Raw genomic sequence first — 15,729 nt, 5'->3', positions numbered from 1 at the left:
TTTTGGATTGAATTGTTGTTATTGTTTTTTTATTGCGATAAATAAACCAACTCAACGATGAATAAATGTGGGCCTGATTGAAATGCACATCCGATAATGAGACAGTGGAAATGTTAATCTGCCGTGCATGATTCTCAATTATGCTCAATTAGCGTCTGATTGTTGATGTTTGCACTATTGCTTGAAGGCCTATCAGCTGTTGAATGATATGTTGGGTCAAATAATTAAAGCGAATATCGATATTAAAGTCAAACAAAATATTTGTTTTAATTAGACTAAAGCAATTTAATGTTTTACTTTTGACGCACGTTTCTCATGTTAGGTATTGAATAATAAAATAAAAAGGTAAAACGGTACATGAAATTTTTCTCGCAAGAAAAGAGGACAAATAATAATGAAAGTAAAGAAAACTATAACCACAGACAAACAGACATAACACTTGCATGTTTTTCATTGAACATGCTTTTAACGGCTAATTTATTTTTATCTTAGTTGGTAGCAGTGTCTGTTTTTATCATTTACCATCACACCCATGAAGTAAAGGGTGATACGGTCAAAATTTGGTCAATATCAACTTGACGTATTTCTTTCAATTTTGCATTAAGAAACCTGAACACCCCTCATTTTGAAGGTGTGTGTGTGTAGAATGTTGCTCCTATTTTGATTTTGGAATTCACTCTTCAGTTGTCAAAATGCCGTCCAAGCAAGAAGAGCAGCGTATCAAAATTTTGCTCGCGCATCGCGAAAATCCGAGCTACTCGCACGCAAAGTTGGCAAAATCGCTAAAAGTTGCCAAATCAACCGTTACAAATGTAATTAAAGTGTTTGGGGAACGTTTGTCGACAGCCAGGAAGTCTGGATCGGGAGGAAATCGAAAACCGGAAGCCGTTGAGACGACAAAGAGAGTTGCCGGTAGTTTCAAGCGAAACCCTAACCTCTCTCTCCGAGATGCCGCAAATAAGCTGGGTGTATCGTCTACAACCGTGCATCGAGCCAAAAAACGAGCCGGACTATCGACTTACAAGAAGGTAGTGACTCCAAATCGCGATGATAAACAAAATACGACGGCCAAAGCGCGATCCCGGAGGCTGTACACGACGATGCCGACGAAGTTTGACTGCGTGGTAATGGACGACGAAACCTACGTCAAAGCCGACTACAAGCAGCTTCCGGGACAGGAGTTTTATACGGCAAAAGGAAGGGGAAAGGTAGCAGATGTTTTCAAGCACATGAAACTGTCAAAGTTCGCAAAGAAATATCTGGTTTGGCAAGCCATCTGTACCTGTGGCTTGAAAAGCAGCATTTTCATAGCTTCCGGGACTGTCAACCAAGAAATTTACGTGAAAGAGTGTTTGAATAAACGTCTGCTGCCTTTCCTGAAGAAACACGGTTGTTCCGTACTGTTTTGGCCGGATTTTTCATCTTGCCATTACGGTAAAAAGGCCATGGAGTGGTACGCCGCCAACAACGTGCAGGTGGTTCCCAAGGACAAGAACCCTCCCAACACGCCAGAGCTCCGCCCAATTGAGAAATACTGGGCTATTGTCAAGCGGAACCTAAAGAAGACCAAAAAAACTGCTAAGGGCGAGCAGCAGTTCAAGGCAAACTGGCTTTCTGCGGCGAAGAAGGTGGACAAGGTGGCTGTACAAAATCTGATGGCAGGGGTCAAGCGTAAGGCCCGGCAATTCGGATTTGGAAAAGCGGAAGCTTAACTGAATATTTTTCCTGAATTTTATACTAATTGAACTTGAAAAAGAAATTTAATTTGATTTTTTAAATAAACGATTTCACCGATTTACACGCGTTTTCCCTTGACCAAATTTTGACCGTATCACCCTTTAGCGCTTCAACCCAGAGTAGATGAATTGTGTTTGTTTTGAAAATCTTCGCTGTTACGTACTAGCGAAATGAACAAATCAGTTCATTATACATCAACGAATACGTCCATCTGAAAGCAAAATCGACAAATTTTCTGTGTCATACACAAACTTTACCGCCCATTCTTGCTTTTTACAAATAAAAACTATCATTATAGTATCTCATAGTTTCATAATTCCGAAAAATAGAATTTTAGCTGTGATGAGCAATTGCAAGCCTGACTAGAACAATAGTAATTATTATAGTTATAGTATTTTTTTTTTATAGAAATCTTAATTTTTTTAATTCTTTATTTGAAAGATTTTTAGCCATAGGCTAGTTCATCTCTTATATTTTATAGAAATCGGTGATTGAAGTGTTTGTTTACAAAAGCAATTACGCCCAAATCTCAAATCACTCCGAAATTATTTTGATGGATTTTAACAATCTTCGTTTTCAATGTGTATTTCCATGGATATAACCAAGTCCCCGACAAGGTGACAGATAACCTAATAGTGTTAATATTAAAACACAAACAAACAAACAAACAAACAACAAAAAAGCTCCTGATGCTTCAATTGCCCAAAGTTTTATTTTCGAGATACTCGTTAAAATTCACTTATCGCATAATTTGAGCAACTTTCGCTCTTTTGAGATGTTATTCGTGAGTGTTAAATCTTGAAAGTATTATTAACAAAAAACCCAATTAATTTCCTTAACCTTTGCTGTTCACAGTTTTTTTAATCATACGCATGAGTTAAGATTTAATTAATTAGCTAAACTAGCTAGCCGTATATAGGGCCAAATAGAAAAATACACTTTTCCCATACCGTCTCTTACTCATAATTAATTATGTCTTAACTCATGCGTATGATTGAAAAACTGTGAGCAGCAAAGTTTAAGGAAATTAATTGGGCTTTTTGGTTAAAAATACTTTCAAGATTGAACACTCGCGAATAACGTCTCAAGAGAGTGAAAATTGCTCGAATTATGCGACAAGTGAATTTTAACCTACGCGTATCTCAAAAATAACAACTTTGGGCAATTAAAGCATTATGATCTTTTTTGTTGTAAATTTATAGTGTTTTAATATTAACGCTATTTTAAAGATATTCGATAACTATTGGTAGTATTTTGGAAAATCCTTATATTTTAAATAATTCATAACTTTTTTGTTTATGATTTGCCCAGCAAATGCACAGTGTCAGTAGGTATTTCTGTATCTAAACTAAAAAATAAATATAAAAAAATTATTTTAAAAAAAATATTCAACTTGAGTAATTTTAATTTTATTTTTTTTTGAAAACAATAATAATTTATTTAGTGAAAAATACGATTTGGATTTTTGTGCTCAGATTGAATTTAAGCTGCACAAAAGGAAGAAACGATTATTTTTTTACATTGTATATTTTTTATGAAAGGCACAATACTTGTCCGCAACTTCTTCCAAGACACCATCTCAATCAAACAAATCGTTTGCAAGATATATGTTTTTCTATTGATGCGTATCATTTTTGTATAAGCCCGTTTTCAAGTGTTAGTCGTGTACAAAACTAGGGAACCAAATATGTAAAATGGCATGTTGGACAATAACAAACAACTGTGCAAAGTTTCAACATAATCGTAGAAGGCCGATCAAAAAATTAAAAAAAAATCGTCATTTGAAATGGAACTGCTGCGTTGCCAAATCACGGTTTGATGTTCCGGAAAACATAAGGAAGAAGAAAGTGGACAAATTCACCAAAAAATACTTGCTCTGGCAGGCCATATGCCAATGCGGTAAACTGAGTAATCCGTATATCACAATGGGTACCATCAACAGCGAAATTTACCGCACCGAGTGCCTCCAGAAGCGTCTGTTGCCCTTCCTGCGGTCCCACGAAGACGAGACATTATTTTGGCCGGACCTGGCATCATACTGGCATTACGCGCGATTGACGTTGGATTGGTACAGAGACAATAACGTTGTTTTTGTACCAAAAACCGCCAACCCCCCAAATTCACCAGAGATTCCGTCCGGTGGAAAGATTTTTGGGCCATAATGAAGACCAAAGTTCGAAAATCGTCCAAGGTGTTTAAGAACGAGCTGGAGTTGAAGAAATAATGGATGAAAGTGACCAAAAAGGTCGGCTCCACCATTGCACAAAATGTAATGAGGGGTCTTAAGGGAAAGGTGCGGGCTTTCAGCGATGGAAAGTTCATTCCCTGAAAGTTTCAAGAAAATCCGACTTAAAATTAATTTTTAACGATCACTTTTGTCTGGTGCATTTTTTTCGAGTACAGGCCTTTTTATCAAATTGCAATACAAATACTTTGGTTTCTTCAATTATATTTTGCTCTTGAAATTGATCAACATTCAGGTTATTGCTTTGAGCATAGAAGGCTTGCTATGGGCCGAATGAATAAAAAAATATTTACTTTCCCTTGTCTATCTTACGGAGTAAGTATAGTATCTAAATAGTTTGAGAGACTGAAATTGAAAATTAGTCAAATTGAATAAAATTCAACATAATTAGCTTCATTGCATTTAATGTCTTGGACAGACGTACAAAGTACACCGTTGTACTAACGTTGTACTAATTTAAGCTATTACCTCAAATTGTACATTATGCAGTACTAGCTGCGTAAACAGTATCCCCCCACTCCGGCTCTTGTTAATCCGATTGCAGTGTTAGGTTGGTACCATTGTTTTGTATGCATTTGACAGTTAGATTATTGGATAAACCTCACTAATCCGGCCACAAATTTGTCGAATTAGCGGGGAAATACTGCAAAAATAATGCTCTTTGTTTGCTTTCTGTTCATCATCAACGATAACACTAGTTTACAGGATTTTTGAACTCGGTAAGGTGATGATCATTTCCAATGCAAAATCCTACGCTGAATTCAATGCCGTGGTAAAAAAAATCTAAGTAGAGCCATTTTTGAGATATACAAAAATTTAGATTTTTTGAATTTTGGACAAAAATACGATTACTAAAATGTCAATATCTTTGAAACTAGTGCACCAATTTTAAATCTTTTTTTATGAAAATGAAGCTTAATAAATTTGCTATCGTTTACTTGAATATTATATCTTAATTAAAAATTTAATTTTGAAGTCATTTAAAAATTTACAGCATTTTTGTTTTATTTTTCCTGCGATTTTTCCATAAAAATCTTGTTTTAATCAACATTTTTAATGGGATAAAAAGATTCAAAAAATCATTCCATAATTTATTCTTAAAGTCCATTCAAAACCGGAGAAAATGAAACCGGTTGGAAATTGTCGAAGTTATGAAATTTTTTTGTACAATCATGGAAATTGAATGTTCCAAGATTGGCCGTTGTCCCGCTCCTAGGTTCATGCACCACTTCCAGTAAGCCTTTCTGCGGACGTGTACGCATACGGTGCATTTCACTAACACTACCAGCTGTCACGCAAAATATAATGGGATATTTTCAACAATATAATTTACGCTAGTGTTTGTGAGACCGCTCGGCGAGAACCTAACGCAACCAACTCAATTTGACAGCTTTCTTTCTTTAACATTGCTTAACGATGCATACAACAAAACGTGAATTCAAGTGTAAAAATGATCCTCAAAAGTTTTGTTACGCGTGTGGCAACTATATATTTACAAAATCGGTCAATTTCACTGCTTCGTTGCAAACTGCATACAGGCTTTATTTTAAAATTGATCCTGGAGACTTTGACGAACCGTGGATTCCAAAAGTATTATGTAGTTCGTGCAAAACGTGCTTGGCTAGGTGGATGTCAGGCGCAAGGTAAATTGATTTTTTGAATAACTTTCATATAAACAATTTATGTACAGCATGGTAGTGCTTTGTTCTTTCCTGATCGACATTATCTTACTTCATCTATTTTTGATAAGTGTTAATGTCTTACTTACTAACTCACTTATTTGTTATCTGTCAGTCGCTATTTGTCCTTTGACATGCCCACCATATGGCGTCGACCGTTTTGTCATGCAACGGATTGTTATTTCTGCTTGACAAAAGTTAAGCAACAAGGACGTCACAAAACAGTTGAGTATCCACAAGTGGCTTCTATGACAAAACCTGTTCCACATTCAAGTTCGGTCCCGTATCCTGTTTATCCAAAGCGGAAACGAGCGCCCTCTGTTGAATCGACCGTTACAAAAAGTGAGGAAGAATTCAAGGAGGAATGCGAGGAAGACTTCGAGGTGGAATTGGAAAGAAACCCAAAACTGTTTACACAATCCGAATTTAATGATTTGGTGCGAGATCTCGACTTATCGAAGGAGAAATCCGAATTGCTGGCATCACGCATGAAAGAACACAACATGCTGAGCAAGGAGGTCAAAATTTCTTGTCGCAGGAATCGTCACAAGAAATTTGACAAATATTATTCTACAAAGGACAAGGCATGTTTTTGCCATGACGTAAACGGCTTGTTTGAAGAGTTTGGCGAGCCATATGATCCAGCTGAATGGCGTTTATTCATCGATAGCAGCAAGTTGAGCTTGAAAGCCGTTTTACTGCATCAAGGGAATGAGAAACCTTTTATGCCATTAGCTCATGCCGTTAATATGAAGGAAACGTATGAATCAATGGCTCTATTGCTCAATTTGATAAATTACAATCAACACAATTGGAAAATTTGTTCCGATCTTAAAGTGGTTGCCATGTTGACTGGATTGCAACAGGGATACACAAAATATATGTGTTTTTTGTGTAAATGGGACAGTCGAGCTCGTAAGGAACACTACGTCCGAAAAGATTGGCCAAAACGGGATAATTTCACAAATGGTAAAGACAACGTTAAAAATGATCCTCTTGTGGTAAAAGAACGCATAATACTTCCACCACTACATATAAAACTTGGGCTATTCAAAAATTTCGTCAAAGCGTTGCAAAAAGAAGGGCCGGCCAGTACTTGAAATCAGTATTTCCAAATTTATCTGACACAAAGATAAAGGAAGGTGTATTTGTTGGCCCACAGATCAAAAAACTGCTCAATGATTCCGCATTCTATACAGTTTTGACACCAGATGAGGAAGAAGCGTGGAAATCGTTCCAGCGTGTTGTCACAACCTTTTTAGGAAATTTCAGAAGCCAAAGTCATTCGATTCTCAATCATTTTTAATAAAACCCAAATATATTTCTTTTCTATCAACTCGGTTTTAAATCCTGATATGCCTTAATCAAATTGATATGTAGAGAAAAGAATCTCCCATGAAAACTTTACATGCGATTTGGATGCTTACAACGACACCTAGAAAAGGAACTCTAAAGCTGTTGTATTTCAGCAACATTTTTAAGTGTTTTACAGAAATGCTCATAACTTCGACAATTTCCAACCAATTTCATCTATTAAAGGCTCATTTTCTCCAATTTTTAATGGTCTTTAAGAATAAATTATGGAATGATTTTTTGAATCTTTTTAACTCATTAAAAATGTTGATTAAAACAAGATTTTTATGGAAAATTCGCAGGAAAAATAAAAAAAAAATGCTGCAAATTTTTAAATGACTTCAAAATTAAATTTTTAATTAAGACATAATATTCAAGTGAACGATAGCAAATTTATTAAGCTTCATTTTCATAAAAAAGATTTAAAATTGGTGCACTAGTTCCAAAGATATTGACATTTTAGTAATCGTACTTTTGTCAAAAATTCAAAAAATCAAAATTTTTGTACATCTCAAAAATGGCTCTACTTTAATTTTTTTTTTTTGACCACGGCATTGAATTCAGCGTAGGATTTTGCATTAGAAACGTTGGTCAACCACTAAAGTTCACACTTTTTATGTTGTTTTGTAAACTAGTGTAATAAAGGAACTGATTTTCTAATGTCAAAAATTGAATTCTAGATTTTGGATTTATAAATGGCCAATTTAAAAAAAAAAAACTTTAATAACGATTTGTGCATTTTTTAGTAAAATTTCTAAACGATTTAATTTGCTGTTATTATATTATTCAACTTTAAACCACTTTCTGTAATATCTTTAAAAAAAAAGTTCATTCCACGGATCAAATGTTCTTGCACTATTTGTTTGTCAATTTTTTTAAAATTTTAACGATAATTTCCACGTGCCGTTGAGCAAAACAGATGAAGCAGCGCTTCAGACTTACCTTTCAAACGTTGATAAATACCTGCAATGAATGGAAAATAAATTGTTATAAATATAATCAAACTGCTAAATCATCATCATTAATAATGCAACTTATGGTTAAATAACTTGATCACGTCGATTAAAGCCTCAATTGATTATCGCACGTCATAGTCATTAAAATTATCCAATCTTTCGTCTCACATTCCTCTCTAATCAAATTATTCCCTCCTTCCACTTTGGGCCACTCCTACAGGTTGGATGCAAGATAAATGCACGAGGTTAAGAAGCTCTCATTAACCCCCGCCAGCCCCCAGCTCCCCAGCTCTTATTATGCTTACCCTGCCATGCCAGGCTTAGCTGCTTTTTAACGATCATATTTTTATGACACCCGATTATTCTTCATTTTTTTTCCAAACCATCCACGTGTTGTAACGGATCGCTATTCCATCCAAGGTTCGAAAGTATATTAAGACGAACTGAGCAGTTTGTTTTTCCCGCTGATAGTTTAATAACCAAAACATGGGCACAATCTATTTAGTACGGTCGTCGTTCTACCGTCTATTCCTTCTTGCGACGTGAGTTGAGTATTTCCCTTAATGGTATTTTCGATTCCACAGCTCCCGGGAGTAACCCCGGGTGCAGTTCCTGCTCCGCCGAATCAGATTAAACTAATGAGTTATGATGGCAGAAGACCAACGACGGCAAAGCCAAAGTCGCGTTCCGGACCATTGACTGGCGCCTGTCATATAAGTTAGCACTACTTAGTTCCACTAGTAAAGGGAGTGGCAGCAGCGGGGTCATCACCAGTAACAGTTTACGAACGAGGTCAGCTCCTGATTAAGAGCAATTTCATGAGACGTGTTTAGTGACGGTTCGTTTACGCGGCTAATGGGGGAAGCGGAAGTTTACAACTTTGAAAGATCCAATTCAATCAAGTTCGATTAAAACTGTCCGCGGCCGTCGGGAATGAGAAATCAAATTTAAAAATATCCCAGAATTTAGGTCGCAGTCGTGCATCCACTCCCACAAACCGATCAACAGATAGTGCAGCTAGGGTATCATGTTGCCCGCTGAATTCCCATTCTCCGAATTCCTGAAACTGATACCCATAATCCAAACGATCCGAACGTTCACACGTCGAGCATCAGCTGGTGTTCCAACTTCCAAGCAATTAATCTCTACGCTGGCTGCTGCCTGGTGAGCAGTGAGAGTGAGAGCGCAGCGTTGTTAACTAACAATCCGTAGATCTGTTCACGACAAAAGTGGACACCCTCTTTTAACTTTATCAATACAACGTCAAATCAGATAGTGCTTGATGCTAGACTTGATTAAGTTTGTTATGAACTAAAGTGATCTTATTACAAAACCCCCAAAAGGTTGTCCACTTTTCTATGTGTGCAAAATCCCCAGGTTAACCACACTGGTGAGAGGCAGCAGCAGCAGCAGCAGCAATAGCATGTCTCATCATCGATGTTTGGCGCGCGACGCAACATACCGGCGGCGGCGGCGGCGGCGGCGTCGTCGTCGTTCGAAGCTTTATGTATTAATAGAATCGCGAGAATTCCCACTGAGAATTGGCGTTGAGTCGCTCACAGCTGGCAGCAGCCGGTGACTGGTGTCGATGGATAGTGTGATAGCACTCAGCACGTCTCGGTCCTCCTCGGTCCAGCAATGATGAAGAATGGGTTGAGCGAATTGGCTGCTGCCAGTCGAAATGGTGGTCAGTTATGCTGGCGGCAACGGAAGCGATAGGAATAGACGTGTTCCACACGGTGGGATATGAGTTGTGGTTTCATGTCGCTAGTGGTACATACCGACGATGATGCTTGCTCGGTTTATGATAGATAAATGTGGGTAGTTCTCAGAATAAGATAGTTTTTTTTCCGCTGGAGGATGTTGTTTTTCCAAATATTTTCAGAAAATGTAGCTTTAGTTATTGATTGTTGAATTTGCAAAATTGGAAACTGAAAATTGAGCTGAATTGTAAAAACCAGGGCTGTGACGTAGGAGTCGAGGAGTCTGAGTCGGAGTTGGTGAAATTATGCCGACTCCAACTCCTAATCCAGATCAAAAGATTGATATTCTTAAATTTTCATCTCATGTGCCATTTACAATTACTTATATAACTATGAAATTCTATTCAGGATGCACAGCAAACAAGAAATTAGTTTCACATCAAACAGATGCTTGGAGCTGCACTACTTTCCAAGCATTTAGAAGATAGCAAAATTAATACCAATCCGCAAACCCGGTAAAGATCCAACATTGCTGTCAAGCTACAGACTGATCAGCCCTCTCAGCGCTGAGCAAACTCATTCTCAATAGATTGCTCAAGTTTGTGGAGGAAAACAATATTCTCCTACCGGAACAGTTTGGGTTCAGGAAGGGGCACTCCACCACTCATCAGCTTGTACGGGTAATGAACCACATCCGAAGTAACAAGGCTGTATCCACGTCCACAGCCATGGCCTTGCTAGACGTCGAAAAGGCGTTTGACAATGTCTGGCATGACGGACTTATATTCAAGCTTTGTAACTTCAATTTACCGTTGCATTTGGTCAAAATTACCCGTAACTACCTTCAGCAAAGGTCGTTCAAGGTATCGTTGAATGGTTGCCTCTCCGACAAATTTTCCATCCCGGCAGGCATTCCACAAGGTAGTTTGTTGGGCCCCTTGCTCTACAGCTTGTATACTTCTGACATTCCTCCCCTCGGAGACGGTTGCGTGTTCTTTCTGTTCGGAGATGATACCGCGATATCAGTCAAGGGCAGAATGCCTCGCGAAATAACAAACAAACTACAACGATGCCTTAACACCTTTGCTGAGTGTGCAAAAACTTGAAAAATCAAAATCAATGCTTGCAAAACCCAAACTATCATGTTCCTGCATAAGCAATCGCCTAAACTGATACTGGCACCTTCTAGTTAATATAAAAATTAAAAAAAAATCAAATTGTTCACCTCTATATTGAACTCCGGAGAATTTTTGAATTGCAAATAAGACGAATTGTACACTTCCAAATTGGACAATTTGCAAATTGAACAAAAGAAAATTGGGCAATCACCAATTGGATAACCACAAATCAGACATTTAATAATTTATCAAGTGCAAACTGTTCAATTTCAAATTGGACAGTTTCAAACTTAATCATTGTAAGTTCATAAATTACAGATTTAACAAACTCAAATTGTATACCTGCAAATTGGACACCAGCAATGTTGTTTACAAATTAATTAATTGAAAATTGATCATTGACTAATTGGACACTAGCAATTTGGACAAATTTGACAATCGTTAATTGGATACATAAGACAATTCAAAATTGCAAATTGTCCATTTAAAAAATGAACAGTTGAAAATTGGACGATTTAAAATTGGACGATTTAAAATTGGACAATTGCAAATTGTGCCCTTGCAAAGTGGACACTTGAAATTTCGACAATTGCAATTAAGATAAATTGTAGAATTGCAATTTAGACAATTGAAATTTTTTTTCAATTCCAAGTTGAATAATTGGTGTTTGGAAAATGGCAAATTTGACAAGTGAAAAATGGTCAATTTCAAAATGAAAAATTCGAAAATTGAACTATCATAAATTTTTCAAACTAAAACTGGACAATTGTTATCTATTCAATTAAAAATGACGATTGCAAATAATGCAATTGAAAACTCTAGTTGTACAATCGCATATTGGACTTTAAAATTGTTAAAATTGGATAATTGCAAATTGGACAGTAAAAATTTGGCCAACTTAAAATAGCCATTACAAAAAGAACAATATCAAATTGAACAAATTTAAATGTAAAACCCGCATATTGGACTGCTGCAAAATTCAACTGAACAATTGCAAAACAAATTAATCAATCACAAATTGGGCATTTTCAAATTGGACTGTCACGAATTGGACGATTTAAGAATTGAACAATTGAACATTGGGCAACCTCAAATTGGACAGTTGCAAACTGAACCACCCTAACAAAAAAACTATAAACGAATGAGGACCCAAATGATTTAACCGTTCCACAAACGGTTTGGATTTTACCCAGAACACGTAATTAAGCAATATAACCATAACTTTTTTTTATTAAAACATGCAAAAAAATAAATTTCAAATTGATCAAATTCAAAATATACCTCTGCACATTGGACACTTTAAATTTTGGCAGTTTCAAATTGGAGAATTTCAATTTAGACCATTGCCAATTGAACAATTATAATTTGGAAAATTGTGAATTATGTTATTGAAATTTGCAAAATAGAAACCTAAACAATCCAATATTATAAAAAATTACAAATTTTTCAATTTGAAAATTGAACAATTGAAATCGGGTCAAATTTTCAGTTAAAAATTGGAACAAATGTTAACTTTTCAATTTAAAATTGAACAATTGCAAACTAAACAATTGCAAAAAGAACAAATTCCAACTTTTCACCTGCATATTGGACTCCTGCAAATTTAACAATTGCAAATAAGACTAATTGGGAAGTTCCAAAATTTAAAAAATGGACCATTGGAAATTGGACGATTTCAAATTGGGCACTTGAGACATTTAGCAATTCCAAATTGGAGAATTGCAATTAAGACAATTGCAAATTGGGCAATTGCAGTTTGGAAAATGGAAAATTTGACAAATGAAGAATGGGCAATTGCAAATTGTAAAATTGAAAATTGGAGTTTCACAAATTAGATAAAATAAAACTGAGCAATTGTTTTATAGTCATTTTAAAATTGAACAATTTCAAATAAAACAATTGCAAATTAGTTTGAAATTAACAATCTTATATTGGATAATTTATAAAAGGATAATTGCAAATTGGACACTAAAAATTTGGCCAATTAAAAATTGAACAAGTGCAAACTATTTAATTTGAAATTGGACAATTGCAAATAAAACAATTGCAGAAAGAACAATTGCACATTGAAAAAATTCAAATGTTAAACCCGCAAATTTTCCAATTGCAATAAAACAAATTGGGTATTTTCAAATACGACCATTTGAAAATTGTACAATTGAACGTTGGACAATCTCAAATTGGAAAGTTGCAAACTGAACCATGCAAATAGAAAAATTGCAATTTGATCAAATTCAAAATATCCCCCTGCAAATTGAACACATGCAAATTGGACACCTACAATTTTGGCAGTTTCAAATTGGTGAATTTCAATTTGGAGCATTACCAATTGAACAATTATAATTAAAAAAATTGCGAATTATGTTATTGCAATTTGCACAATAGAAAGCTAAGCAATCAAAATTCGAAAATCACAAATTTATCAATTTGAAAATTAAACAATTGGAATTTGGTCAATTTGAAATTAACCAGTTAGAAATTGGAAAATTTTAAATTGAACAAATTTAAAATATTCAATTTTAATTTGGACAATTGCAAGATGACCCATTGCAAAGAGAACAATTGCATATTGAAAAATTCCAATTTTTCACCTACATTTTGGACTCCTGCAAATTTAACAATTGAAAATAAAACCAATTGGACAATTCCAAGTTGGAGCGTTCCAAATTAAACAATTCAAAATTGAGCAATTACAAATTGCACAACTCCAAATTTGACAATTCTTAATTGGACAATTTGTAATTTTTTTACAATTGAATATTGTACAATATCAAGTTGGACAGCTACAAATTGGACTATTCCAAATTGGACAATTACAAAATGAAAAATTACAAATTGGACAATTTCATATTGGACAGTTACAAATTGGACAGTTACAAATCGAACAATTACAAATTGGACAATTATAAATTGGACAGTTACAAATTGGACAATTACAAATTGGACAATTACAAATTGGACAATTACAAATTGGACAATAACAAATTGGACAATTACAAATTGGACAATTACAAATTGGACAGTTACAAATTGGACAATTACAAATTGGATAATTACAAATTGGACAATTACAAATTGGACAATTACAAATTGGACAATTACAGATTGGACAATTACAAATTGGACAATTACAAATTGGACAACTACAAATTGGACAATTACAAATTGGACAATTACAAATTGGACAATTACAAAGTTGAAAATTAACAATTGGACAGTTACAAATTGATCAATTACCAATTTTGCAATTCCAAATTTGACGATGTGATTTTTTTTACTATTGAATATTTAACAATTACAAATTGGACAATGACAAATTGGGCAATTACAAATTGGACCGTTACAAATTGGACTGTTACAAATTGGACAATTACAAATTGGACAATAACAAGTTGGACAATTACAAATTGGACAGTTACAAATTGGACAGTTACAAATTGGACAATTACAAAATGGACAATTACAAATTGGACAATTACAAATTGGACAATTACAAATTGGACAATTACAAATTGGACAGTTACAAATTGAACAATTACAAATTGGACAATTACAAATTGGACAATTACAAATTGGACAATTACAAATTGGACAATTACAAATTGGACAATTACAAATTGGACAATTACAAATGGGATAATTACAAATTGGACATATTGGACGGTTAAAAATTGCCCAATTACAATTACAAATTGGACAATGACAAATTGTACAGTTAAAAATTGGACAATTTCAAATTGTACAATAACAAATTGGACAATTACAAATTGGACAATAACAAGTTGGAAAATAACAAATTGGACAATAAAAAATTGGACAATTCCAAATTGGACAATAACACATTGGATAGTAACAAATTGGACAATTACAAATTGGACAATTAAAATTGAACAATTTCAAATTGGAAAACTAACAATTGGACGATAACATATTGGACAGTGATTAATTGAACAATAACAAATTGGACAACTACAAATTGGACAGATACAAATTGAAAAATTTCAAATTTGACGATTTCAAATTGGACAATTACAAATTGGACAATTACAAATTGGACAATTACAAATTGAACAATTACAAATCAAACAATTACAAATTGGACAATGACAAATTGGACAATTACAAATTGGACACTTACAAATTGGACATAAACAAATTGGACAATTACAAATTGGACAATTACAAATTGAACAATAACAAATTGGACAATTAAAAATTGGACAATTACAAATTGGACAATTACAAATTGGACAATTACAAATTGGACAATTACAAATTGCATAATTACAAATTAAACAATTGCAAATTCAACAATTACAAATTCAACAATTACAAATTGGACAATTACAAATTGGACAATAACAAATTGGACAATTACAAATTGGACAATTACAAATTGGACAATTACAAATTGTACAATAACTTATTGGACAATAAAAAATTGGACAATTACAAATTGGACAATAACAAATTGGACAATTTAAAATTGGACGATTACAAATTGGAAAATTACAAATTGGACAATTACAAATTGGACAATTACAAATTGGACAATTACAAATTGGACAATTACAAATTGGACAATAACAAATTGCATAATTACAAATTCAACAATTACAAATTGGACAATTACAAATTGGACAATTCCAAATTGGACAATGACAAATTGGACAGCTACAAATTGGACAATTACAAATTGGACAATTACAAATTGGAAAATTACAAATTGGACAATTACAAATTGGACAATTACAAATTGGACAGTTACAAATCGGACAGTTACAAATCGGAAAATTACAAATTGGACAATTGCAAATTGGACACTTACAAATTGGACAATTACAAAGTGGAAAATTAACAATTGGACAGTTACAAATTGATCGATTACCAATTTTGCAATTCCAAATTTGACGATGTGAATTTTTTTACTATTGAATA

General features: G+C 34.4%; 1 protein-coding gene across 7 annotated transcripts in view; it reads right to left on the bottom strand.

Annotated features, from left to right (window-relative positions):
- The window catches only part of Mp (Multiplexin), an 884,548-nt gene that overhangs the window by 705,579 nt on the left and 163,240 nt on the right, over positions 1–15,729 (bottom strand). For all 7 annotated transcript variants that reach the window (XM_065230395.1, XM_065230396.1, XM_065230401.1 and 4 more), the window contains exon 3: positions 7,957–7,977. In XM_065230395.1, coding sequence (XP_065086467.1) covers positions 7,957–7,977 — 21 coding nt within the window. The remainder of the gene's footprint in view (positions 1–7,956; positions 7,978–15,729) is intronic.

Source organism: Ochlerotatus camptorhynchus, unplaced genomic scaffold (genome assembly GCF_037179485.1).
Source record: "Ochlerotatus camptorhynchus isolate MF236.1 unplaced genomic scaffold, CSIRO-AGI_Acam_v1.1 ptg000330l, whole genome shotgun sequence".
Taxonomy (NCBI): Eukaryota; Metazoa; Arthropoda; class Insecta; order Diptera; family Culicidae; genus Ochlerotatus; species Ochlerotatus camptorhynchus.
Note: the sequence above shows the minus strand (reverse complement) of the source record. Positions and strands in the feature narration are given on the sequence as shown.